This window comes from Rhynchophorus ferrugineus, unplaced genomic scaffold, assembly GCF_030347505.1.
Source record: "Rhynchophorus ferrugineus isolate W39M unplaced genomic scaffold, kcgeb_rfMv2 rfM2, whole genome shotgun sequence".
Lineage (NCBI taxonomy): Eukaryota > Metazoa > Arthropoda > Insecta > Coleoptera > Curculionidae > Rhynchophorus > Rhynchophorus ferrugineus.
This window is the reverse complement of record NW_027472581.1, coordinates 14439524-14467346: the sequence shown is the minus strand read 5'-3', so window position 1 is coordinate 14467346 and position 27823 is coordinate 14439524. Positions and strand designations below refer to the sequence as shown.

General features: G+C 31.5%; 2 protein-coding genes across 2 annotated transcripts in view; both read right to left on the bottom strand.

The window, feature by feature from the left end:
• Positions 1–14329, bottom strand: part of LOC143191861 (uncharacterized) — a 40899-nt gene extending 26570 nt beyond the window's left edge. Inside the window, exon 1 of the mRNA XM_076397302.1 lies at positions 14130–14329. The gene's annotated coding sequence lies outside the window, so the exon portion shown is untranslated. The remainder of the gene's footprint in view (positions 1–14129) is intronic.
• A 5009-nt stretch (positions 14330–19338) lies between these two features.
• On the bottom strand, positions 19339–27537 carry Rab3-GAP (Rab3 GTPase activating protein). The gene is made up of 14 exons (XM_076397294.1): positions 27161–27537; positions 26861–27112; positions 26583–26810; positions 26297–26527; positions 26153–26240; positions 25851–26100; positions 24704–25576; positions 24233–24650; positions 23387–23617; positions 22297–22746; positions 21969–22244; positions 21699–21912; positions 19748–19952; positions 19339–19690 (listed from the first exon to the last, which is right to left on the bottom strand). Exons 1-14 carry the CDS (start codon positions 27243–27245, stop codon positions 19538–19540), a joined length of 3954 nt encoding a protein of 1317 aa, XP_076253409.1. The 5' UTR covers positions 27246–27537; the 3' UTR covers positions 19339–19537.
• Between the last annotated feature and the right edge of the window lie 286 nt (positions 27538–27823).

The following is a 27823-nucleotide window of genomic DNA, read 5'->3' as shown; positions in this document are numbered from 1 at the left end:
TTAACTATCCGAATAAAATGTAACTTGAAGGTAGGTTACACGGTAGGCTTGACCGGAAAATAAATCGAATGATATAACTTAATGTTATCGGGGGAGAACCTTACCGCTCTTGTGTTATTACGGTATAAAGGGGAGATCATGTAGTGGATTATATCTGTTGGTGAAGGTGAAGGTTTAATTGTTCTCGGACATGGGGACTCATTATTCTCTGAATTTACGGATGAGATTATAGTGGTAAATTATTTTTGGGTAATGGGTCTTATAAAGTTAATTATATCGAATGTAAGGTTATATATTTTCAAAGTATAGTTTTCTACTGTTGATTTACTAAAGCATTTGATTGATTCATTTCGTTTCTATGATGAGTTATGTTGTTATTTTGTATGTTTTGTTCTCGTAAGTTTATTTATTTTAGCAATCATTCAAATATTTATTTTTTAATTTCTGAAATTAATCCTCTTCCGAAACAAGCTATGCAAACAGGAGATATTCTTTTAGTTTTGGATCAACTGTTTGATAGTTCCAACTCCACTACAAGAATAGCTCCTAAATAGAATTCATTTAAGGGATGTTTAAACATATATAACATATCTAAAAACAGTTTTTTGTCGAATTAGATTTTTCTATTAGAGATTATGTATTCAGGAATATAAAGATATTCAGATTATATATAAGTTCATTTTTTGTCAGAAATTGATGACAATAAGCAAATATGAAAATGTTAAAAGACGGAAGAGAACAATTGGAATGGTATTTACCATGCCCTAAATTTTTTTCTTATGTACAAGGTGGGGCAAAAGTCCCGCTACCATTTTGATTGCCTATAACTTTGCTCAAAGAAATGATAAATAAGTTTGGTTTTCGTAAAAAGATTATCTGTTCTTTACATTTTTTTAACTAATTATATCAGCTAAATGGTAACCGCGATTCACTATGTATCTTTCGGCTCTTTTTAAGGCATATTTCATTAATTCTGAATTTCTTCAACTGACGAATATTGTTTTTAAGATGTTCAATCGTTTGGGGCTTATTCACATAAACTTTTGATTTTAAAAAACCCCATAAGAAAAAGTCTGGTGCGGTTAAATCCGGGGCTGTAAAAACGTCATTCAGTAATTGAATTGTTCAACGAGCTGTGTGTGCTGTGGCCCCATCTTACTGAACCCACATGTCCTCTAGTCCTTGCCCTTCAATTTCATGTAGAAGGAAATTTCGAATCATGTCTTGGTACCGTTCAACAGTAACAGTAACTGGAACACCTTGATCATTAAAAAAAAAACAGGGACCAATTATGTTTCATGAATAAATTGAGGATTCTGTCTTCCCTAAAACCGACTGTTCTGTTTATTGACGTGGCCACTGAGAAGAAAATGGGCTTCATCGCTCATTATCAATTTAGACGAAAAATCTTCAATTTCATTACTCTAGGTAGCAATTTTTGGACTAATTGAATTTTGTACGGGAACATTTTCAAATCAGTTTTCAAAATTCGCCTTAAACTGCGTGCAGAAATGTGTAACTGCGAACCATGTCTCCGAATTGGTGTATGTGCCCGCACTAGAGCCACATTTTCAGTGTTACGAGACGTCTGTTGTCTTCCAGACTGAGGCCTGTCTGCTGTTGTACCCTACTGTCGAAAATTTGCATGTAAACGATAAATTATGGTTTTTTGAGTCACTGGACGATTAGGATATTTTTGACGCAATTTCCGCTGAGTGGTAATAATGGAACGATTATTTTCAGTAAATATTGTCACTAGTTCTGCTCGTTCTTGTGGCATATATGTATCCATAATAAAATTTGGATGACTTCACAACAAAATGGTTAAAGCTAAACTAAGTTAAACATCACATAACCAAAATGGCAATCAAAATGGTAGCGGGACTTTTGAAAAAATGTAATATCAAGAACCTTTTATAAACATCTTTCATTTTAAAATAATTTTCAAAAGAAAAAAGTAAAATAGAATAATATGTGATCGAGAAACTAAGATTGTGTCTTCAACAACGCACATTCTGTATATTTGACCTCATTTATACATGCTTCAACACTTGTAGCGTCACTTTTATGCTTTGTACCTGTGGAATTTAATTGGTTTGCTTGCTGAATATTATATAAATCAGTCAATAAATATAGTTTTTCCAAATTTTCATTGCTTAAATTAACTTGTTTCATACAATATAGCATCCATTAGAATTTTAATAGCTAGTTTGAATGCAATCATATTTTTATCTCAATTTAATTACTTTCATCTGTCATTCCTTGATACATTCTTGTAAATTCCCGATCTATTATGTTCAAATTTAAAAGTGTGATTTTGAGGAGGCATGTCCACATAAAGGACATCGACATATTTATTTGTATTTTTACTTTCGCAGGGTTAGCTATGTAGAATATAATGAATTTGGTAAAGTATTGAATCCAATTTACAAAACTAAAATAAAAATTGAAGGCATACACACCTTGATGGATTATCTTCATATATTTATTCATATTAAAAGTGTTATAATAACTTTTTTGACAATATTCAAAAATCTATATATTAATATCTATTGTTTTTTAATCAAAATAAAAACAGTCCAAGAATAAATAAACTATAAACAACAAAATGCTTAACCTTACAAAACAAGTCTCTTGCCAATACCGGAGTCAAACCCAAAATGGCCATTGTAATTTGCTGAATTCTACCTCTCCATTGTAAAAATTCCATTGTAGTATATATGACAACGTCGTAAAATCAGACGGAAGTTACCTAAGTTTACCGAACACCGGTTATGATTCTCCAATAATAGCCACTGCTGGTAATAACTAATGTAAACAAATCGCCAATAACATATCTAAAATTGTTTTCTATAAACAATTATATTTTCGAAAATATTATCATAAATATAAACTTATAAAGATGGTCACAACGTCAAACATCAATATTTGTGCCTGACAATGACAGAATGAATCTTTTAAAACCTGATTTATACAAGAACAAAATTAATTTTCCGTCAACTTAATACTGTCTGTATAATCCATCATTTTAAAAATGCACAAAGTAGGCTGTAAATTTTAGATACTTCCCTTTAGGGTAATATTGAACAAAGAGACATATTGATTTTATATCCGCATTTTCTTTCGGCTCCCTATTTTCTTTCACAAAAAAAATAAGCATGTGAGAGCATTTTGCAAGCAAATTGTCATGTGCCATGATAATAATATACCAACTGAAACTTATCTAGCATAGCCTGAATAATAATACAGAAAATATCTAAAGATTTAGTATAAATACATATTTTTAGTCAATTAAAATTTATCGAAAATATCAAAAAGATTAGCAAAAAATTGGTCACTTATTTATCTTTCTCCTATAAACCGTATGGGATACAAGGGAAGGTGAGTTCAATTTAGAGTTCAAACCAAACATTTTAATTTGTTTAAATATAAATTTATATAGATTTAAAAAGATGTTTCATGATGTTTAGGTATAATGGTTTATCTCACTTTATATTATTAGCTTGAAAGTTATAGTAAATAACATTCAAATTATTATTTGTTTATACTCAACTGTTCTAGAGTCCGTTCAATAAAACCTTGAACTCACGTCATCTAAATATATGACGTCAAAACATCTTAATATTGCCACATCAACTTTGAGTTATAGTTTATTTTGGCTTTGACATTATCAAATATGTTTTATATTAAGATTATGGTACATCTAATGCATATATTATCTAGTTCATGTTAGAAGTAACTAATTAGAGACGTAATCTTCTGGCCATAGCTAAATACCACCTTTACATAATCTATTGCAATTATAGTGTTTTCAAAGTTATTTTGGGCATACGTCAACATTAACATTAATGTAATTACAACGTTCTAATTTAAATAAAACGATTAAACAAAAATGTTATCAAATATGATTTATTTATTTTTTTAGACATTAGAATACATCTAAAAGCTACAGTTAATTATACAGCCACAATAATTTATAGGTTAGAGTTATAACCTCTTATCACCATTGTTTTCAAGAATTTTGCATACGTTTGATAACCGAACGACTTTGACAAGCTTTGACGCGTTCGAACTAATTATTCAGCATTGTGTCTTTTTTTAACTACAATAAAATGAGAAGGAAAATATTGTACCTGATTCTAAAACGATTTTACAATTTACGGCAGGCAATACATTAAACATCTTAATTACGTATGTACAAAAAGACTTTGAATAGACTATTTGACTATTTATTTTGAGTCTATTTCATTCTAGTCTAAGAAATTTTAGTTTATTCAAGTACAATATTGAATTCTGAACAAATGTTAGATAGATTGGAAATTAACAGTTTAGTTATTCACTTGAGTGAAACCTTTTGAATATGGGACTATGATTCAATGCTGACAATACCAAGACAGAACGATGAAAGTGGAAACAACAAAAGGTGAGTATATAATTAATATATGAAATGTCACTGTAGAGTGTAAAAGATGTATGTGTATAGATATGTGTGTATCAATCATCAATATGTCTTTACAATGAAACACTGAAGCGAGGGACACAAGAACTAAGCGTAAAAGATAAATATACCCTCTAATGAAAGTAAAATAGTTATTTGGATATAAAATTGTTAATTAGGTCGATTAGGCCTCCAGGGAATACAACTACATAAAAAACGCGCGTAGAACTCTAACATTTAGGTGGTATGGAAAAGAGTTAATTGTAAATATAACCAAACAGTTCCCCAACTTACAAACTATTATAACTACAAAGTATTAAAATAAATTATATTTGATAACTGTATTTCTGTTTAATTATTTTATTTAGATTAGAATTTTGTTGTATGTCAAAGCCAAACTGAACTAAATTCACAATTGATATGGCAACATTGCGACATTTTGACATCACAAATGTAGACGACGTATGTACAAAATAACTTTGGACTAGACTATACATATACAGACAGAAGTAAAAGTACGATACAGTGTTAATGTAATTGTATAGTGTAGCATTAATGTAACATATAGTTCTTCTTTTGTATTAATAATTTCTATAATAATAGTATAGTAGTATCAGCCAGTTGATAAAGATAGAAAGTTTTTAAATAGAACAAACAACTATCTGTCATAGCTAAATATAAACACATTCGGCCTCACACACGGTCATCTGCAGTTTCAGTCATTATTGCAGAACGAAATTATTTTTATCCAAAACGGCAATTTTAACACATGCGACCTGGCAACACATGTGCAAAGGTATAAAACTGTATATACATGAAAACAAACGGAAAACCGTACTAGATTTAATACTAGTATCGCTTTTTGAATTACATTTTAAAGTAAATTTCTATAAATCTAAATCATTTTGTTTAGAAATCAATTGCAATACATATTTGGATAAGTCTGCAACACAGAAGTCACTATTACTGACAGATCATTTCTGATATATCATGTCCCTCCGACAGTTAAGTTGGATTTAAAGTCATTTTAGTGAAGCCACTTTTGTTATTTTCAAAACAATATATGATATATTCTATTCAAAATAACGGAACTCACGTCATCAAGATGTTTAATGTATCGCATATCACAGTTTGTAAATTCGTTTTTAGGACAGACGATATATTTCTTCTCGTTTTATTCTACCTAAAGATAGATATAATGCTGTCTGGTACGTTCAGAAATATAACCAATCCAACCTACAAAATTCGCCTGGTTGTCAAATGTCTCCAGATTTCTTCTAAATATTAGTGACAATAATTACAGGTTGTAAATCGGCAAACGTTGTTTTGGTGCTTCGGTAAAAGCCAAAGTTGCCAAAGCAACTAAAACTCAAAGTTGATTGACAATATTCCATTGTTTTGACGTCATAAATCTAGACGACGTCAATTCACTATTTTATTAAACGGACTATATAATAATTTTTATAAAACAGTCAATGCACATTATAGATCATCACATCGTCGAATCTACTGTAATATATAAAAGTAAAAAAATTAAACTCAGATAAGATGTTTCCTTCTCATAATTAAAAAGGGTCAGAATGCTCTCTGTACCGTCGGAACATGTATCAGCCTGTAAGGTTTGATTTGTATTGGCACTGGTCGACCCTGTTATCAAATGTGTACAAAATTCTTCAAAAGATGAATAATAATAATTAGACATTACAAACCGGAAAACATTGTAAACCAAAATTCTAAGTAAATGTGACAACATTGCAATTCGCTGACGTTATACATTTTGATAATGCACATTGGCTGTTTTACTGGATAAAGTATAAAAATTACTTTCTATAAAAATCTCCTTTTAAAAGGGATAAGTATATGTGTCTAGATAAATCTTAAAGACTCTACAGCAAGCAAATCAACTATTAAGTAGGTAAGGTCAATAGCCGAAATTTTTAAAATATCAGAAGGTAGTGTATGAAAGTTTAAGCCTGTATAAATATCATTCAACGGGGGTCTAATTATGATATTTTTGTTATATTTTTTTTATATATTTTAAAGTCTCCTTTTACCAACTATGGGTTTATCTGGACTGGGCCTAAAGTTTAACGTGGGCTCCGAACCACAGTCCTCAGCATTCAGGTCTTACCGAGCCTGGTTACTGGCGTGACTGGGATCATTTTCCTTATCGGATTTTACACTCGTGTCTAGAACATTCACAAATTCTAAACAATCACAAACATAAATTTACGACCATGCCCCAGTAGGATTCGCACCCGCGGCTATCGCAACAGTAGGAGGACCGTCCCATCGCCTTTACCACTGCGCCACCAAGCCAGCTTTTTGTTATATTTTAAAGCCTCTTGTTTCATTAATTATTACATAAAAACATATAGAACTCATATAGAACACATTTTATTTACTTTTGAATCTTTCTTAATAGTTCTAAACTATTAGATTTGGTTTCCTTGGCGCTGCTACAAAACTTTAATTGATGCCAGATATTAAATTGGTGCAATACCATTCAATCTCTTTTCTCGTATAAGAATAAATCATATTATCATCTTAATGATCATATAAATTAACATTTTTTCGTAAAACTGCTTAACTTTTCAGTTCATCAATTCATTAAATATATACTTTCTTTTAAAACACTTTTTTAAACACCAAAATATCGAAATATAACATTAACAACATGGATTACTTTTTCACACAACTAATATATAAGAGAAAGTTTTATTTAAATATAGTCCTTTATAGAGTAACCTATGAAACAAGATAGAAAATCACCCTGTTTAAGAGTGTGAAAGAAACACACATTGTCTTAAAAATGTAAGTGTATTTCTGTCTTCGTTGTGCAAATTAATAAATAACACTAATTAAAAGTAGATTATTTGTTCATATTTTTCGTTTTTTTTAATTTTTGTGCATAATTCAATTGTTGTTTGTTTTGGTGTATGAAAAAATCACTAGAATTTCAAACATGTATGTTTCGTGTTTCTACATGTTTGTTTATATTAAATATGGATGTAGAAATAAACAAATTTTATTAACGTTGCATTAAATTTGACCAATGGTTTACAACTTTTGTCGGTTTATAACCTCTGATTATTATCATTAATGTTTTGATCAGTACTTGAAACATTTGCCGACGACACAGTTATCATAGCAAAAAATGTGTCTCTCTCTAAGGCTGTCGAAAAAGTACAAGTAGCGATCAATAAGATCTACAAATAGACTAAAGACTGGAAAATACAGCATAAGAGCTCCAAGTATGTTCATGTTAATTTTGCGTTGCAGCAAAATGACAAAAATCTAACTATTTCACCTGACGGAAGCCCATTTCCTCAAGCAAAATCAGCTAAATATCTCGGAATATATCTCGATGGCAAGTTAAATTGGAAACATCATGCTGTGCTGGTTAGTCGGAAGATACTCTCAACTCAACGTAAAATCAAAGATATTGGTTTATCAAACAATCATAAAGCCAATTTGGACCTATGAAGTGCATTATGTATGGGGTTTCATTAAAACATAATACCAATTAGTAATCCAACGCACCCGAAACAAATTTCTACGAGTAATTACCAATGCTTATAGCTACGTAATCAAAGAAGAGCTCTACGATGACCTTGAAATTAAATGGATACACGAAGTGATCCAAGATTTCGCTTTAAAATATAAAATAAGGTTACTAAATCATAACAATGTGGAAGCAATACAGCTACTGGACAACAACCATGAAATAAAATTGAAGCGAACCAAACCACACGAACTTGTTTAGTGTACAAGTGTATTCGCGACTTTAACTTAAGTAGTTTACCACGTACTCGCCTTGCTTGTGAATTAATGCAAGTACAATAGAACAGTAGTAATAAATTAATTTGTAAATTAATATTGTACTAAGCATATGTAATGTAAGATGTAATTAATAAAAAAAATGTTTTAAAGAATTTTGCAGACATTGGTTAACACGACCCATGAGTACCAACCGAAATCGAATTTGCTTATTGCCTTATTGTCCCATTTCGGAGTTTCCGGCTTATATGAGCAGGTAACAAACTACCCGAATTACCTGACTATCTATAGAACATAAATAAAACATAAATACAATATGCCATAAACTATAAAAGATTTTCTTTAGAATCTGTTGGTTTCTTTTTCTAAAGATTATGCGACCTTTTCCGTATTTTATCTAATCTTTACCGTCTCCATTTTAGGGATGTTCTTTTACGGAGGGTAGACGTTACATGGGTGGATTTTGTTTCATTGGCTTTAATGCGCCATGTCTTCAACCATAATTGTATTTGATCCAGGTGGGTTTGTAGGTTTATTGATGCTGGTGACTGGATCTTCATGTGATGCTAAGATCGCTGTGTTGTCTGCGTATATTGCCACAGTAGTTAATTTTGTGGTGGGCAGATCGGCCGTGTACAGAAGATACAGTACTGGACCCAGTGCTGTATCCTTGCGGAACTTCTGAATATATGGGATTTAATTCGGAATGTTCATCGCCTTGATTTACAATAAAATGTCTATCAGTGAGATACGATTTTAGTAACTGATAGTCCGGATGAGGGAGCAGTTTAATCTGCAAGCCCGTATGCTATACTTTACCAAAAGCCTGAGATATATCTAGAAAAAAGCCGAACAATGTCTTTTGGCATTTAGGTCAGTGTTTATTTTATTTACAATTCTATGCACTTGTCCTATGTCTATAGTCCCATGCTTATTGCGAAACCCAAACTGATGTTTTAAAATAATTTTTCTTTTTGCTATTATATAGTTTAGCTTTATGTATAGTTTCTCGAAAACTTTCGAGATGATCGGTAATAAACTTATAGGCCGGCAGGAGGTCACATCTTCTGGTATTTTTCCTGGTTTAAGAATCATTAATGTTTTAGCTACTGTCCAGATGCTAAGGAAGTAATTCGTAGCATAACATTAAATATAAATGTTAATAGTTTTATACCCTTTTCTGATAGTTTTTTTAAAATTTTACCAGTAATTAAGTCATAACCAGGAGCTTTTCTAATATTAATCTCTCTCAATATTGTTTGTTTAACTTTTTTGAAACGTTAATTTCTCGTGCGGTAAGTCCATTTGAAGTGGCGAATCTAGAGAGCTAGTAATTTTATTTTCGTCATCTTTATGTAGCTGAGACTGGAAAGGTTTAAAAACATTTTTTAAGCGTTTTGAGAAAATGTCGGCCTTCTCTTTATTGCTTCTAGCCCAATTATTTTCATTTGTTTTAATAGGTGGGTTATGTTCCTGGGGTCTCTTAAGCTTTTTTGTTGCTTTCCACAACGAATAGTCTGTAGTCTCAGTTGTTGTCAAATTCTCTAAATATTCTTGAATGCCTTGGTTTTGTGCATTTTGGAATAGTTCTTTTAGCTCTTTTATTGCCCTATTAAATTTTCTTTCATTCTCTTCAGTCCTTTGCTGTTGCCAATTCCAAGTTCATGATAAATGTGTATTTTTTCTTGGAAATGTTTCACTGTTAGGAGTCGTGAAATATGCTGCCTCCTGTAATTTTTTTGTGATGTTTATTGCTGCTATTTCTATACCTTTTTCAGTTTGTAACAGTAAGTTTAGAGAGACGTTTCGGTCTAAGTTTTCTCTAAATAAGGGCCAGTTAGTACTATTATTGTACAGAAAAGAGAGATTATCTTTGATGGTAATTTTTGAAGAAAGTGTTACTATTATTGGTGAATGATCAGAAGAACCAGTGAATATCAAACATCGTCAATTTCCCTAAGCAAAGCATGTTAAATATCTTGGTATGCAATTAGATCGGCGCCTAATCTGGAAGAAGCATATTCTTCTCTCTAAACGAAAACAACTTGGACTTAAATTGTATTAAATGTATTGGCTCATCGGGTACAAATTCAAGTTATCATTAGACAACAAGGTATTGCTGTATGAGTCTATACTCAAGCCTCTTTGGTCATATGGAATCCAACTATGGGGTACCGCTAGCAAAACTAATATATCCATCAAAACGGTTCCAAAATAAAGTGTTGCTTGCCATTGTTGATGGTCCGTACTATATTTCAAATAAAGTGATACAACGCGATATTCCTCTAGAACCTATAACGAGTGTAATTCAACGTGTTTGTGTGAAGTACTTCGAAAGAGTGTCAGTGCATCCCAACATACTCGCTAACCAGCTAAATCTGCGATGTGATCACAACCTGATCTGATTACTGGACATATATAGACTTTAGAATAAGACTAATTAATTAAGATAATATCTTATACAGGAGATGAAGTGATTTTCTACATTCCATGTATATATAATATAGACATAAGAAATACTTATTGTCTATAGGGCAGATTGTGGAATCAGAAAGAATAAAAATGTTTTTCATTGATATACACTTTTTGTTTTCTTCTATGGATTATTTTACGACTTTAACCGTAGTTTATCTAATTTTATAATCTACACTCACCTACTTTCCCTTTACCTATTTCAACGGATTAAAACCGAAAATAACATTATAAAATTTCAGAATAACACCTTTTGTAGGCTATTTTTCCTTCCAAGAAGTTATTAAAATAATAACTTGTAAAAATGTCATCTCTTGCTGAAGCTTAAGTATGAATTTATTAACTCGCTTTAATCCCTGTTTTCATTTTGTTTGATCAATTAATTCAACATCCAGTCTTGACCGCCTGCAGTGCAAACAATGTCTGGTGTCTCTATTTTTAGTCTAAATTAAGTCCTAGCAGGGCCGGTTTAATTAAAGACAACTTTAATTATGAACGTAATTAAAAATTGTCATAACTTTAATTAGTTGCGAAACAGAGTGACATGTTCAAAGCCTCCTCGAAATATGGATTTTTTAATTTTAAACGCGGTAGTTTTTTTAATATTGTCAAATATCACGCTAAAACGAATAAGAACAAAAAATGTCAAATATTTACTCTTTGTTAGTTCGTTTATGTATTATTGTAAACTTATTAAAACTATTTTCAAACGAATAAAAACGTTTTTTAGACTTTTTAGAAATATTTCACTGATTTTAATGCATTATACCATGATCAATTGACGTTTATGTCAAATTATACGATTTCCTTCGAGATCAAATTAATAGAGTGTTAATTAAAATGACCACACTGCGAAATGTTCGGATAAGTAAGGAGAAAAAGGAAAAATCCGAAGATATTAAATGGGTTCGCTGGTAAATTCGATATGATGAAAAATTAACCTCGCTTCTTGGCGCCGCGATTCCCGCAGGACCGGGCTCAGCAGGAATCTGGCTAATGTGAAAAATGACCTAACGACTGACGACAGTGATAACATTAAGATTGATCGCGAATCCCACAGTTTCAATTAAAAAGAATAAAAATGTTCTAAAGCAAAAAATATCTGCTATTTATATTGCATCTGATATCGTTTTGCTAAATTTATTTGGAATGAAATAACGTATTTTACACTCTAGATATAAAAATGTTATTATGAACATAGCCTCAAATAGATATTAGTTGATTTGTTGATGTCAATAATTTTGATAGATATCATACATTCTATTTTTTTGTCGCCAACTAGTTTCTTTTGGTATGTTTTCTCATTTCTCCATTCTGACATATATTCATTGAACTGTTTTAATATATTTTAATACATTTAATACATCTTGTCTCAATACATTTTTGTGTTTAACAAGTAAGTAAAATATTAACAGACACAGATTTTCCGCTGTGCTGCTCTGCTTTCAGTATGAGGGAACAAAAAGATTGAAACTTTAATACATCTTATTTGGATTGATAGCACTAAAGAAATATGAAATAGGAAAAAAGAGCTATAGACAATTTTGATTATATTTGCCACGAGATATGTTATGTTTTCAATTAGATTGCGGCCATTTTTATATCAACATTTAATTATTATTTATTTTGTATATTCATGTTTCATTATTTTTTATTTATATACATTATACATATATATATATATATATATATATATATTAATATTATATTAATATAATATATATTAAATTAACACTCTATATATTACCTTATGGTCTTATTCACCATAAAGTTATTCTCTGTTAATGACAAGATTTAACCAATTTCAACTTGGAATTCTCTAATGGAAAATTCTACCCTATATGCGTACTTTCAAGACGTTGCCCTCTCTGACTATCATATATTAAAATCAGTGATAAAATAGTCAAAGAATGTTTTGAAATAATTAAAACAAGTCTGTACACTGTCCAAGAGCTAGAGAGACGTGTCGTACTCAACAGACATTATTTAGAATCATAAAATTATTATCAATTTTTTTTATAATAAGATTTTAAAAATAACGGAAGAAGCAATCCAAAATAATATTTTAACAAATTAAATAGAATATAACTGATCCGTATCATCTGTATATTATCTACCAAAAAAAACAATGTTAAAAATATGTTTTATAAACTTTTTGACGAATTGGTTAACGTATCGAATACACACCCACTAGAATTGCAGAAATGAGTTGGCTGAATTCCAAATGAAAAATAAAATACCACAACTGAATATATACACATTTATCTATTTGTTTACTTTTATAATCTTTAGTTTAAGACATTTAAATTTTATATTAAAATTGTTATATACTCTGTTCTATTGTAAATGTTGCAAATTTAAATAATAAAATCACCATCAACTATCGTTAAAGAAGATTTCTTTTTTAAATATTAATCACTTTTGACAGTGACAGATTCCGTATAATACGAACACAATTATAATAGAAATAAATTGATTTCAAATTAAAACTATTTAAAATGCAATTTAACTACAGTCGAGTTTTAAATCAAATTCAGAAGAGTTATAATGAAAAAAAAAACAACGAAAGACTGTATGTAAATAAAATTAATTTACATTAAGGACCGAAATACATAAACGAGGGTAAAAAATCGCTCGGAAACAAAACATTTGAAACACGCCTACTTGTCTGGGATTGTTAGTGGACGGGATAGAATAAAATAATCACCTCGTTCAGCATTTCGGAATATGCATTCATATGGTAATACTTCAAGAGTTAATAATTTGTTCGGAATTATTCTTCCATAAATATATGCTCCGTGAAATGTTTTGTGAACACATTTGTTACAGCCTAATTAATTTGTTATTCAAATTAATTTAATACCCGCCAGTCATAATTTTATTCTGTTGTTATTACAATGTGACTTGATTCGTGCAATATTTCGGTTGCATTTCATCAAATCAATACTGTTATTATTTTCGGATTGTTTATGTTCTACATTTTTGTTTTCTGTAGCAGCGGGGTTTTCTCCTCCATTGTATTATTGGTAAACAAGCCGGAAACTAGAGAAGTTCTTCCTTTAAAACTGCGACGACTAAATATGAGTAAACAAAGTAAACGTAACAAAAATACTTTTACGATAACAGCATCGTTTCATTTCCAATTCATCTCATATATCAGTGAATTATTCTTTGCAATTTTATATTGTTTTATTTTTTTGTTTGAATTTGCATTATTAAATAACTAAATAATGAGAAAATTGTAATTTCAATAATCACTTTCTATATAGTCTTGTTATAGAGTTTATATTTTGTGCACTAGATATTTTAATCATGTAAAATGTGTAATATATTCACTGCAAAATTGGGTTTAGGTACATTTTATGACCGATAAACCGCATCCCCGAAAACACACATTCCATCGCGTCGGCGAGCATTGAAAACAAAAGAAATCGCCTACCTGATTTAGCGTGGATCGTTGGAGAATGTAAAATTTTGACTACAAATCGACGCACATATTTTATATTTAACAAATTCTACACATTTAGAAAAAGTGACGTTGTTGGGGTGAAGACGACGCGTGTCTTTTGGTCGACGCCATCGCACTGTGGCGCCACGACGCACTGCAATGGCGTCGTTGGCTCGTCAGGCGCCGGACTTGCGAAAATATCGAGGGTCGATCGGGGGAGGCTCTGAATTCTTTCGTCGGATGTCGAACGCGATACTCGTTCAATAGAGTGATGGAAATTTTGATGCTTTTAAACTTCAACAAATCGGGTTTTAATAGATGCGCCGAGAGAAAAATGTAAATTATACTGATACGCTTTCAATAAAGTGTATTAATTGACTCTAAAATTCGCATAAATAGATGTTAATTTACTGAAAGCTACTACGGTAAAAAACAATATCAATTTACAAATCGGCTTAGGGAAAATTTTGCCTCTCCTTTTTAACGAAAACGAAGGCACCTGGATACGTTAAATTTGGCACGGTTAAAGCTTATTCGAGAAATATTTTTGGCTTAAAAAGAAAGAAGGCTTGAAATATTCGTTTAACATGCGCTATAAATAAATAAATTGTAATAGAACAAAATGTGCCCAAATCAAACAACCAAGAATAGCCGTCAGATCGGTGACAAAAAATGTAACAGTCAATTGAAAAGTCTCCGGCTTACCATAGTAAAACACATTTTTTTTGGCAAAATTAGTTTTTTTTTATTCAACATAATTCCCTTCAAGGGTGATACACTGATTATAGCGACCCTCCAATTTTTTGATACCATTTTTGTAGTCCGATTTGTCCTTTGCTTCAAAATAGGCCTCAGTTTTGGCGATCACCTCTTCATTCGACAAAGATTTCTTTCCAGCGAGCGAGATATGAGAACAGGAAATAGTCGCTGGGGGGCCAGATCTGGAGAATACGGTGGATGAGTAAGCAATTCGAAGCCCAATTCATGGATTTTAGACACGGTGCATTGTCTAGATGAAGTAGCACTTTCTTTTTCTTCAAATGCGGCCGTTTTTCCGCGATTGCGTCTTTCAAACAATCCAATAACGCTATGTAATAGTCGCTGTTGACAGTCCTTCCTTTTTCGATGTAGTCAATGAAAATTCCATGCGCATCCCAAAATACAGACGCCATAACCTTGCCAGCCGACTGCGTTTTCCCACGCTTTGGAGCGGGTTCATCGTATGCAGTCCACTCGGATGACTGTCGAATGTTTTCGTCGGTAACAACCTCTTTTGGGCGTCCACTGCGCTCGCCGTCTTCGGTGCACATTTCACCACCTCTAAACTTAGCATATCAATCATTGATGGTTGATTTTTCTGGGGCAGTGTCCGGAAACCCGGCATCAAGCCAAGTTTTGCTTCAGCTGTATTTTTTCCCTTCAAAAAGCAATATTTTAATTAACACCCAAAATTCCTTTTTATGCATTTTTTTCAAATAACAAAAGTTGCTTCACTCAAAATGCTATAATTCACAAACTAATGATCCGACAGCTGTCAAATTTATACACGGATCTCTTGAGGGTTAGGGCTAACTAAAAAACATATGGATTTAATTCTAGTAGCGCCATTCATGTGTCAGGACTTTTCAATTGACCTGTTATAAACAAATATTTTAGGCTTTGGCCGGGCCACTGCAGATCCAACACTTATACGGTAGATTACTCGTCGTTTCTGTTGTACGTAATTCTGGCAATTTTGAAATTTTGAGTAATTCTGAAATTACTTTAACAAACAGTTTTATTAATGTAATACACCTATCTAAACTTTAGAAGAATCAATAAACGAAAAAAGTATTTATGTATAGGGTGGGGCAAAAGTCCCGCTACCATTTTGATTGCGTGCCATCTTGGTTATATGACGTTTAGTTCAGTTTCGCTTCAACCATTATGTTGTGTAGCTTTGTACTTACCTATGCTGCCATCTGCGTCTGACTTCAGTTTAAAAACCCATTTATACGGTATTGCCTTGGTACCTTTGATATTCATTCAAGTTTATTGGGGTTCATTCAATTGGTATTCATTGAAGGAGAATAAAACTTGGTACCTCAAATTCCCAAGTTTTATTCTCCTTCAATGAATCTATCTCTTTGTCCATTGCTCTTTTCCATTCAGCACAATCTTTATACTTGATTGCATCAGAACTTCGCTTGTGTTGACTAAACTTTCTGCTGTTAAGATATAATCATTTAAAAACTGAAGTTTTTTCAAAGTTGCACGATCTCTAATTCTGGTACCTAGTTCCTCTTCTTGAAGCTCTGAAACATCTTCATCGACCGTTTCTACTGAACTGTCCTCAATGGCGCTCTTCTCGTCGTTGCCTGTCTATAATCTTGTGATTCATCATGAACAGTTTCCTCTTCTGGTTTCACTTCTTGAAGTGGTAGTTTAATACGTTCATTACAGCATCCAGGTTTCTGTTCAAATCGTACATCTCTACACAAAATTAATTATTTTCAATCCAACTTCTAAACCATTCAGCACCATCATATCCTATGAGGTGCCCTTTTACCTTTTTACTTTTTTATCAATTTTTCTTCGCTTTTGACTAGGGATATGGGCATAACATGTTGAACCAATGATCCTTAGATATTTGGTTCGCTACTTCTTTCCAGTTCACAATTCGTAAGGACTGGCACCATCTAGATGATTTTCCTATTCTGCTCAGAATATACACTGCAGTGTTAACGAACTCAGCCCACAATGCTGCTGGATAGATCAGTTCTGGATTTGGATATTTAAGGTCCTATCCATTCTGTTCTGGAGCGTAATTCCGTTTTTGCCTAAGATAGATCTAACCTCTCCATTATCAAACTCCTTGCCATTATCACTCAGCATCTCTTTTACTAAATGTTCCAATGTCTTTGTGTGCATTAGAAAGTCCTTCAGTACTTCAATTATCTCTTACTTTTGTGCAATAAAATAACCATAGCTAAATTTTGTATAACTAGCCTTAAACAAAACAAAGTAACTACTCCGAGCAATATTCTCTGTCCTTTCCTATCTCACAATTTATACAGACAAGAATTCCTACAAAAACAGCCGAATCGTGCATTTGACTGAAAATAGTAATTACTATTTCCCAACGCTACTTATATTTGATGCTTTGAAGTAATTACCGTTGCTCAGTGTGAGGTTCTCCATAGGAGCCTTAGAACACGACAACATCTTGATCAAATCCCTACCCGTCCACAAATCCCGTTAGTAAACGAACTAGACGATCCCAGTCGTAACCCAGGGCCTCTGTCGCCCGCAAAACAACCATACCCCGAACCTGAAGCTACATCAGCCGAAGACCATTTGGTGTTAGCTGGTCAACCTAGTAAACGAAAAAAAAAGTAATTACAATTCTGAAAATAATCTTACTTATAATACTTTGTTACAATGTTCAGTGGTGCAGTGCTTTAAACTTATCAATACTCGTTGATTATTGAAACTCAATTTAAATTAGATTCAATTAAATGCCATTGAAAAAAAATTAATGAGAGTTGTTGTTTTTGAGTGTTAATTTTTGAGATAGTGAAATTATGTTTTAGTAACACATCATTTTAAAATTATTTCCTTTACTCTGTTTTGAGAGAAACATGATTCACCAATAGAAAACAAAGCCTGTTGCCGAAATAGCATTTATAAAATAAAACAAACAAGCAAATATTTATATTTTATTATTAAACATATATGCAACATACATATTTACCAACATAAAACCTAATTCATGTTCCTTCAAAATAAAATCCAGCAACGTAACTTTGAACTATAGTCCGACAGAAAACAAAAATAAGTAATATTTAATGGTAAATGGGAAAAACTTTCTAATCATCTGACTAACCTCTAAGGAGATACCTAGTTGGGCATTATCAGCAATTCGGTATTATGAGAATAATAAAACACCTTGTTGGTTTGTTAATGGGTAATTTTCAGAAAGTCTGATAGATCATAAAATTATTAAAAATATAACTGAAGAAACTTAAATAATAAATAAAATATATGATTTCCAAAAATCAAATTTTGTTCAAAAAAAAAATAACAAAAAATAAAGCTAATTTTATATAAAATTTGCAAATAATTACGTTATAACGGTAAACTGCGATATATGTGGGAAACTTGTGCCACATCTATGCTTGCTTAATTTTCTGATTAAATATGCAACAATGAATGGTGTTAATTGGCTGTGAAATTGCTACTCCCACGGCTACAATACTTCGTAGTTTAATTTTAATTGGGACCTAAAACATAAGCATTCATTTATCTTTATGAAAATAGATGAATGCATATTGGATAAGCCTAATAAAAAAACGTTAAAGAATTCTAAAACCAATAAATATCATAAAACAATTTAAAAAAAATAAAAAGGTATATGTCAACATGTTTTTGAAGTTAAAGATGAATCGAAAACATTTCTACTATAAAGTATAAAAAATAAAAATGTTAGAACAAAGAAACAAAAATGAACATTAATAATCACGCGCTAATCTGCTAACCGAATAACAACCACAGAGAATCTCTATGATAAAACGCCATACTATAATAATAGTATGCATATATCAACTAAAATTATTACACACAGAGACTTATTGAATCTAAATCGTTAAATTAAATAAAAATTGGTAAAAGACCGCTAAAGAAATGGTTTATTTATTTTAGGATTTTAGGATTAAATAAAAATTAACTTGAAAAAAAAGCAGACAAAAAATATATGAAGATTATAAATAAAAAGTCTGTATATTTGTATCCCCAAAACTCAAAAACTAAAGTATGCCTTGACTCAACGTTTTAACAGAAAAACGGAAACAAGAAATGCCAAAATGTATAAGTCAACCCCGTCTCCAGAAACTGACTTATAATTTGTTATAGTTACGTTGCCATGGTAATGTTAAGTTAAATGTCGTTATAAAAAATTATAATTATGATTGTGAATAATATATATATATATATATATATATATATATATATATATATATATATATATATATATATATATATATCCAAACAAAAAAGTTGAACATCAACCGAATCATCTTATTTTAATGATAACGATGTATCAAAAGGTATTGTATACAATAAAAATCAATTCAACCTTGAGCGAAAAAGATGAAAATATTATCTAATGCTATCAAAATATTATGGTAATGTTAAGACAGTTAAATTAAAACACAAACACTGGTTTTACTGATATACAAGGTTTTATTAAATCTCATTGTAAAGGAAACAAAACCATATAAACATAAAAAAACATGTTCATATATAAAATCAACACATTAAAATATATTTAAAAAATGTTTTTATAAAAAAAATCAAATTGCCTATGTATTCTCGATCTGTAAAATGTTTTGTGGCTTATGAATCAATTATTCCTTATCAATTTATGGGTTAATTTCTTGTAACGTGTTACATGAATCAAGAAGTAACTCAGCTAGTTTGTAACATTCCTTATTATTGGAGTCAAGACATACTAGCGTCTGGGTAGCTAATGTATGTATAGTTTGCAGGTCACTAGGAGAGCACCAATCGCCGTTCTGAAACAGGAAATGTAATAGTTGATGTATTCCTCACGGCGAAATTCATAAACAAACCAAAGTATTAATAAACCTCGTCAATACTGGGCTGAGGGCAGTGATATTTTCACTTAACTGCGGCGATGAGCTTAAAAATTGTGATATGCGTTTGGCTGCTACCTTAAGTAATTCCTCTCCCAAAATATTCGTTTCGTTTATAGCAGGAATCAGATCTTGAGCAATAATATCGAATCCCCCTATATATAATTGTATAACTTGAAATCTAAAAATAAGGGAAAATTAAAGTTAAATTTGTTACATAACCACCAATTAATCTATAACACATTAATTGAAAAGTCCCCGGCCTGACACATAGATGGCGCTACTAGAATTAAATCCATATGTTTTTTTAGTTAGACATAACCCATAAAAGATGCGTGTGTAAATTTGGCAGCTGTCGAATCATTAGTTTGTGAATTATTGCATTTTGAGTGAAGCAACTTTTGTTATTGTGAAAAAAAATGGATAAAAAGGAATTTCGCGTGTTGATAAAACAATGCTTTTTGAATGGAAAAAATACAGTTGAAGCAAAAACTTGGCTTGATGCCGCGTTACCGGACACTCCCCCAGGAAAATCAACCATCAAGGATTGGTATGCTAAGTTTAGACGTGGTGAAATGAGCACCGAAGACGGTGAACGCAGTGGACGCCCAAAAGATGTTGTTACCGATGAAAACATTTAAAAAATCAACAAAATGATTTTGAATGACTGTAAATTGAAATTGAATGAAATAGCAGACACTCTAAAGATATCAACTGAACGTGTACCTCATATAATTCACGAATATTTGGGTATGAGAAAGCTCTATGTAAAGTGGGTGCCGCACCAACTCACTTTTGACCCAAAACAACGACGATTTGATGATTCGGAGCAGTGTTTGAAGATAATCAAGCGTAATAAACCCGAGTTTTGCGTCGATATGTAACAATGGATGAAACATGGCTCCATCATTTCACTCCGAAGTCCAATCGACAGTCATTCGAGTGGACTGTACACAAACTGTGTGTACAAAGCGTGTGAAAACGCAACAGCCGGCTGGCAAGGTTATGGCGTCTGTATTTTGGAATGCGCATGGAATAATTTTCATTGACTACCTTAAAAAAGGAAGGACCATCAACAGCTACTATTACATAACGTTATTAGACCGTTTGAAGGACGAAATCGGCGAAAAATGGCCGCATTTGAAGAAAAAGAAAGTGCTGCTTCACTAAGACAATACACCGTGTCACAAGTTAGTGAAAAGTATATATTATTCTCCAGATCTGGCCCCCAACGACTATTTTCTGTGCTCAGATCTCAAAAGAATGCTCTCTGGGAAGAAATTTTCGTCGAATGAAGAGGTGATCGCCGAAACTGAGGCCTATTTTGAAACATATCACCCTTGAAGGGATTTGTATAAAAAAACTAATTTTTCCAAAAAAATGTGTTTTACTATGGTAGGCCGGGAACTTTTCAATTGAATTAACCTGTTAAGACCTCAATATCAATTTTGAACTCCTCTCCAGAATTGAGTCACTTTAAATTATGTTTGTGACTGGTCTATAAGAGGAATTGTAAAATCAAATTGAAGAATCGTTAATAAAGAGACTTGGAGCCGACGTTAAGCTGTAGGCTGTACCCTAGCTGTTAAAAAGAGGTCTAAGAAGTATAAGAACTGTATGTTACATAACTGATCATATTTTAGGTTTTAATTAATAATGACCCAATCTATACCAATTGCCCAAAAATCAAAAGAATCATATCCCAAAAAAAAAATTATTTCAAAATTCAAAAAACGGAATAAAATTTTTTACAACCTTTAAAAAGTTTTAGTCCTTGTGGCTTTAATTTTTTAACTACCTACTGACCTAATTACTGAGACTGATCTGATTACTGATCGATATATTGATTTTGCCATAAATAATATTTTTTATTTTGTAGTTTTCACATTACACGAATTGTTAGCCATTACTTATTCATGATTCATACCTTTTAATTTCATCAATATTCAAATTCCATATCCTAGCCAAAATTAAACACTTCTGCATCCATTCCACGTGTTCTGCACAATATACCTCGCCATTTTCGTTTAAAGTCACCGTTTCTAAGCTTGCGGTTATAACTTTACACAAGAACTGAAGCCTAGAACCGTTGATTTTAATATCAGTTTTGTTCCAATTGATATCTAGCTTCCTCTGCAAATCTAGACAAACAAAAATTACAAAATAGCTGGATTAACCAAAAATAAGAGATCCATACCGGTAAAGAACAAATTTGCAATTGATGCTTCGAATAAATTATTAATTGGCTTTGAGTGCTTGACTGATAAAGTCGTAATCATTTGTAGAACCAATGATAACTGGTAATGTAAATACAATAGATTATGATCGGCTTCCTTCTGCTGTACAGCTAACATAGTCAGTGGCTGGTTACCGCCATTTTCCCAAATAGCTTCAAATCTCAGATTAGGTTTATTTAAATCATAATTAAAGTTACTAGATTCTAAAAAGGCATCTATGAAATTTGTACATATACCTGAAATATACTGATCAATATGAAAGCTACATAAAATTTAGAAAGATATTACTAATAAATTTAACTATCTGCTTATCCGATAAATCCGTATCTTGTTGGCACAGCCTCTCCTTTGGAAGCTTTCCCACTTTGTTAATTAATTTGGTAGTATTTTCCAGCACGATCTTTAAATGGGTGTTCCACATCAATTGAAATAATCCCTGCTTCATGTAAATGTCCTTAATATTGTTCAAACATTTTATTGCGGCCTCGAGATTCTCCAATAAAGTGATTGATTTACACCAAGCTAGCGCGTATTCCCAACACATGTTTGCCAAGAGGGTACTTGCTTCCAGACTATATGGAAATTCTTGTTTCGCCAGATTGAGATACTTGAAAATAGTTTCACATTTCACCTTCTCAATCATTTCTAAATGCATGCCTTCAGCTATTTGAAAATCGTCGAATTTTTCTGAAGAGTTTTGCTCTTCAGAGTTTTCAGATTTTAAATCATTCCCTGCATCTATAAAAGTTTGGAAAACATTAATGGAACCAAAAATTAATTCTTATTAGTGCTACACTATAAAATTCCATAATTTAGATGCTTAGGTGATGTTTAACGATTCAAACTAGGTCAATATCAAAAACCAATAGGTTTAAACTGCTGAAAGAAATTAGATAGGAATTGTGGAGGCAAAAACCCCAAAGTCATTCGAAAAAATTGAAGAAGAAACAGGCAGCTCAAACTGAAAGAAACCATCATGGGAGATACAAATATTATTTGAAATAAGTATTATTAACGAATCAACAATAAAAAAGGATTTTCCTGGCTTGAGAAAGATCCGAAAGTAGGCAAAATAGTTAAAATTTTAAAATAGATACAATAGGCATCTAACTCAGCAACAACATTAAAATTTCTCGTTTAACCAGCACACTTGACAGACTTGACGCCTTCTGATTATCTCTTACTTAGATTAATGCAATATGGCCTAGCTTTCCAGCATATAAACTTTTAAAATTACATTACAGAAAAAAAAACAAAGAAAAAATATGGAAATTGCAGAAACTGAAAAATCTTTTAGTTTTTCCCATAGATGTCCATTCAAGCAAGTAAATTATAACAGTTAATTCCTGGTAATTATACATTGAAATATTTTACCTACCTTTTTGGCTGTTATTATATATTATTTCATTTATAATGATAGACTGAGGATCTATGCCACAGGATGTTAACCATTGAGCAGTGAGCTCACTCACTGATCCCTTTCCATTCTCCAATATGTATTGCAGAGTAATATCCACTTTATCATATTTTAAACGCGGTAAAGTACAGGAACTAACTTCTGGTTTTGTCGACAACACAATATTTAACGTTGAAACATCTTCTAATTTGCCTAAAAATATTACTTCATGTTAATTATAACTCAATTATAAGAATCTAATTATAATATTTTAATAACGGCCTGATAACACAAAATACTAATTAATAAACAAGGATTGTTAAATATGGTTTTTTTCTCTAAACAATCATTCATTTATTATTGATAATTGAAAAACTGGTGTCAAAATACATATATGTCAAATAACATATTGTACGAAAACTTCGATGTTTTTTCTCACTTGGGGCATTATTTTAACACACGTTATTTTGTTTTTGTTGTTTAATATTAAAATTCATACTGAAATGAAACATGGTTTGTTGGAGGTAGGAATAGAAGATAAAAAAAGTGTTCTTTTGTGGAGAAGAGTATATCAACAACCCAAATAAATAGGACGGAGGTTGATCCGTCACTCCAAAGGATCTAGAATGCTTTGTTAGAAGTGACATAACATGGGGTATTATCCAATATTCATTCATTCATCTCTTTTTAAGAAATAGTCCTTGTCATTGTATTTTTTCAAATAAGAAAAAATACAACGTAACAATAATTAAAAAGCAAAAATGTGATAATGAATAACAGACCTTTTTTAATGTAACCTGAATCTACCTATTATCAATTTTGCAATACCTATCAATAAAGCCCACTGAACATTCTCCTGCGAAAGAATCTCAATATTTTCCTCGGAATTTTCCAACTCTATTATTTGCGTTACATTACGACATAACAGAGCCGCCATCAACGCGGGAAATGGTCTGGATGATTGCGCTAAATTCTCCCTAATTTCTTCCCAAAATGCCGATATTGAATCGTTATCTTCATCATTAATTAACATATTCTTGTTGGCAATTTTCACTAATACTCTTAATAAGTCGGAAAAATTATGCATGTCATTTTCAAGATTCTGATTTATGTCCAGTGCTCTATTAACCCAAAAATAAATAGCCATATGAAAGAGATTCTGAATGGATATACAGCTAGATAAGAGCACTGATTCAAGTTCTTCAAAGTCCGATCTATATCCAGATACAAAATCTTTAAAAACGACCTACAAAAGCAATTGTTTATTATAAAAATTATGCGGCTAAAACAAGCATTTACTTCAGAAGCCTTAAACAAAATGTCCTCTTCCAAAGGCTTTTTTAACTCTAAAATTGTATTTTTATTATAGTTGAAGGCATTTAAAAAATCGGACACAGTAAACAGCAAGTCCTTGGAGAACGTCACTCTTGGCTTTTTAAAACTGTTTTCGGCACTGGATGTTGCCAAATCGAGCAACTTTTGTAAATTTTCCAATTCTTTTGATTCCAACATAGGATTTCTATTTTCGATTGTATTCCCGTTATTGGAATCCCTCGCACAGTCACTGGTCACAAAGGTGTATAGATCCAATAAATTTTTAATATTCATACAATTAGTTTTAAAGGAATCACATGTATCCACATCAATATCCTCTGAGCTGTTTTCCAAGAAATAATCTACACATTTTGCTATAACTTCTGCAGGAATATTTTTGCTATTGACTAATAATTCTAATATCTGAGCTTTGATTTCATCGCTTTTGATTTCAGAGCATATGTTGAGCGTCTCATTTTGTAACTTTTCTATATTCTCAACTCCGGTTTTAATAAATTGCCGCAATTTTTTATATAAATGGATATCTCTAGCTTTTTTGCTATTCTTTTCTGCTAAAGCATAATGAAATGGAACAGTAATTTCTTTGAGTTGTCCATCATTATCCATAAAAACACATGTGAAATGGCAAGCAAAACTTGATTTTAATGTTGTATTGTATCCCATAAGTCCATGTGAAATGTACATTAATTTGCTAAACTTTGAAGCAGAAAATACTGCTATTTTAACACCTTGCTGTGTGGTAAATATTTCTAAAGTTCCCTTTTTCGGAGCATATATTACCAAAAACATAGCGACTTTATTGCCAATTTTATGTGTGGACCTCCTTTCATCAGGAACCTAAAATAAAATATTAATTTAAAGGTATAAAACTTTTGCCACTAGCAGAACATAAGAATTAAAATAGATCTGGTTTACATAAGAAAATAAACATTTTTTGTGAACATAACCCACCCCATCACACACCCAAAAATTAATAATTGTTGCAATATCGACCAAATTTACCTATTCCCGTAGATTAAAAAATGTAAGCGTAAAAAACTATTTTCTAAATAATGAGAGCTTATTCCAGAAAACATCCTGAATATAAATTACATAACATTTATAAAGTCACCTGTAGAAATGCACATTGAGCTTCCCTATAACCTTTAAAAAGTTTAATTGCAATTCCTTTAAAACAATCTATTAAAACGACACGACCCAACGTGTCTGACACGGTGGCTAATTTTCTATTGGGTGATAATATAATTTCAGTAGCTGATCTTCTCAAATCACAAAGACCAAATCTCAAACTCATGTTTTCAATTGGTTGTGTAGCAATCAAATCCTCTTTCTCCTGCGACTTAGAACCTGTTAACCAGCCTCTATAAAATACTTGATTATTAAAATATACTATCAAATGGCTAATAAAATTACGGTAATGCTGACTTTAACTTGTTTGCAACAACTTTTGCTACATCACTTAGTATTGGTTGATTTACCCCCTCGAGAGCATAATGGTATCCTAACAGAGAAACACAAAAATAATCACTAATTTTTCAGGGAATAGAGATATTATACCTAAATAAGGTTTTGAACCAGCTGTTAAAACAAGAGTACTACTTGGAGCAGCATTTCGATACTTTGTATCAAAACCACCACATGTTGAAGCAGTTAACAAATGATCGAAAGTGTTAGACATATTAAGTCCTACCACAGCTATATCATTAATTACAGACTGATCTTGGAAACCCCATTTCTTAATGTTTAAATTGAGTAACTGAATCCCATCAAAATTTCCTGTAGCATGAACTATAATGTTAAAATATATTAATATATTACCAGAAAAGAAAAGAAGAATCCAAACCTTTTGCTAAATTACGTAAATTGGTAAATAACTGTTGACCATTAATAACACATATATTGCTTTGATAATGAATATAAATTTCCTCAGTAAATAATTCAGGACATAGATCAGGTCTAGGACTGTGCTGACTTTGACATTTGATATGGGTAATATTTTCATTATGAAATTGTTCCTCAAACAACAGTTCACCATTGTCACTGTAAAAACCCACACAGCCTGAATCAAAGCCTAGAATGTACATTTAATTATTGCCATAGGTTTTCATTTTACTGTTATACCTATGACAACACAAGTCCAATCTGGTCCAACACGGGAACTATGACTTAATCCGACAACAGGTAGACACAACACTGCCTTTATTTTATCACATTCATGCAATGAATTTGAAAAAGACATTTGAAAAGTACTCATAGATTGTGTAGAATCCCATTTTGAAGTCAAATATACTACTCTGCGTTCATTTGCTAAAACGATTAAATCTGCTGTTGGAGAAATAGATATTTTACATTTCTGAAGCCACAAATCGCCACCTAAAATTAAATAACAATAAAATGCTTTATGTATTTGCTATCTATAACCTCTGTCATCATCAGTTGGAAATAAATATCTTCTAACTTCAGGTACATATTGTATATACGACGTTAATCGAATTTCACAAGACATTTTATATCAAAACAAAAAACATTTCCAAATTTGAAAGATCTTAACATTTATACAGCTGATGTTGACAGCTATCAGCTGATCCTTAGATTTATAGTTGTACGGCAACATAAGATACACTATATTTATTAATTAGCAAATAAACAGAATTGGTTATTTAAAATATGTATATTTTCAACAAGCTTCGAAATTTACCTAATAGTTAAATAACATTATGCATTAAAGTTGCCCAGTAATAGTTACCGACATTTTCAAAAATTTGCAACCTTTTTTGCCGCCATTTTTATTTTAGCCTATTCTTCAATTTAAATCACCCCCTCCCTTATCTATAATTTCCACCCCTTACAACAGCTTTCTGAATACATATAACTATTGGAAATATAGTTTCTTTCAATTTGTCTGTGTTTAGTGAAAGTGTAACTAGTTCCAGAAAAACTGTGTTGTGTTGTGTTAATAATATTTTTTAAAGATTTAAAAATTAGCGAACGAATAGAAATATTTGATCTATTTAAAAGGATTGTTCCGGGTTTTGAACGACTTTTTGTATTCTATACATATTTATTATAACCGAATCCAAATAT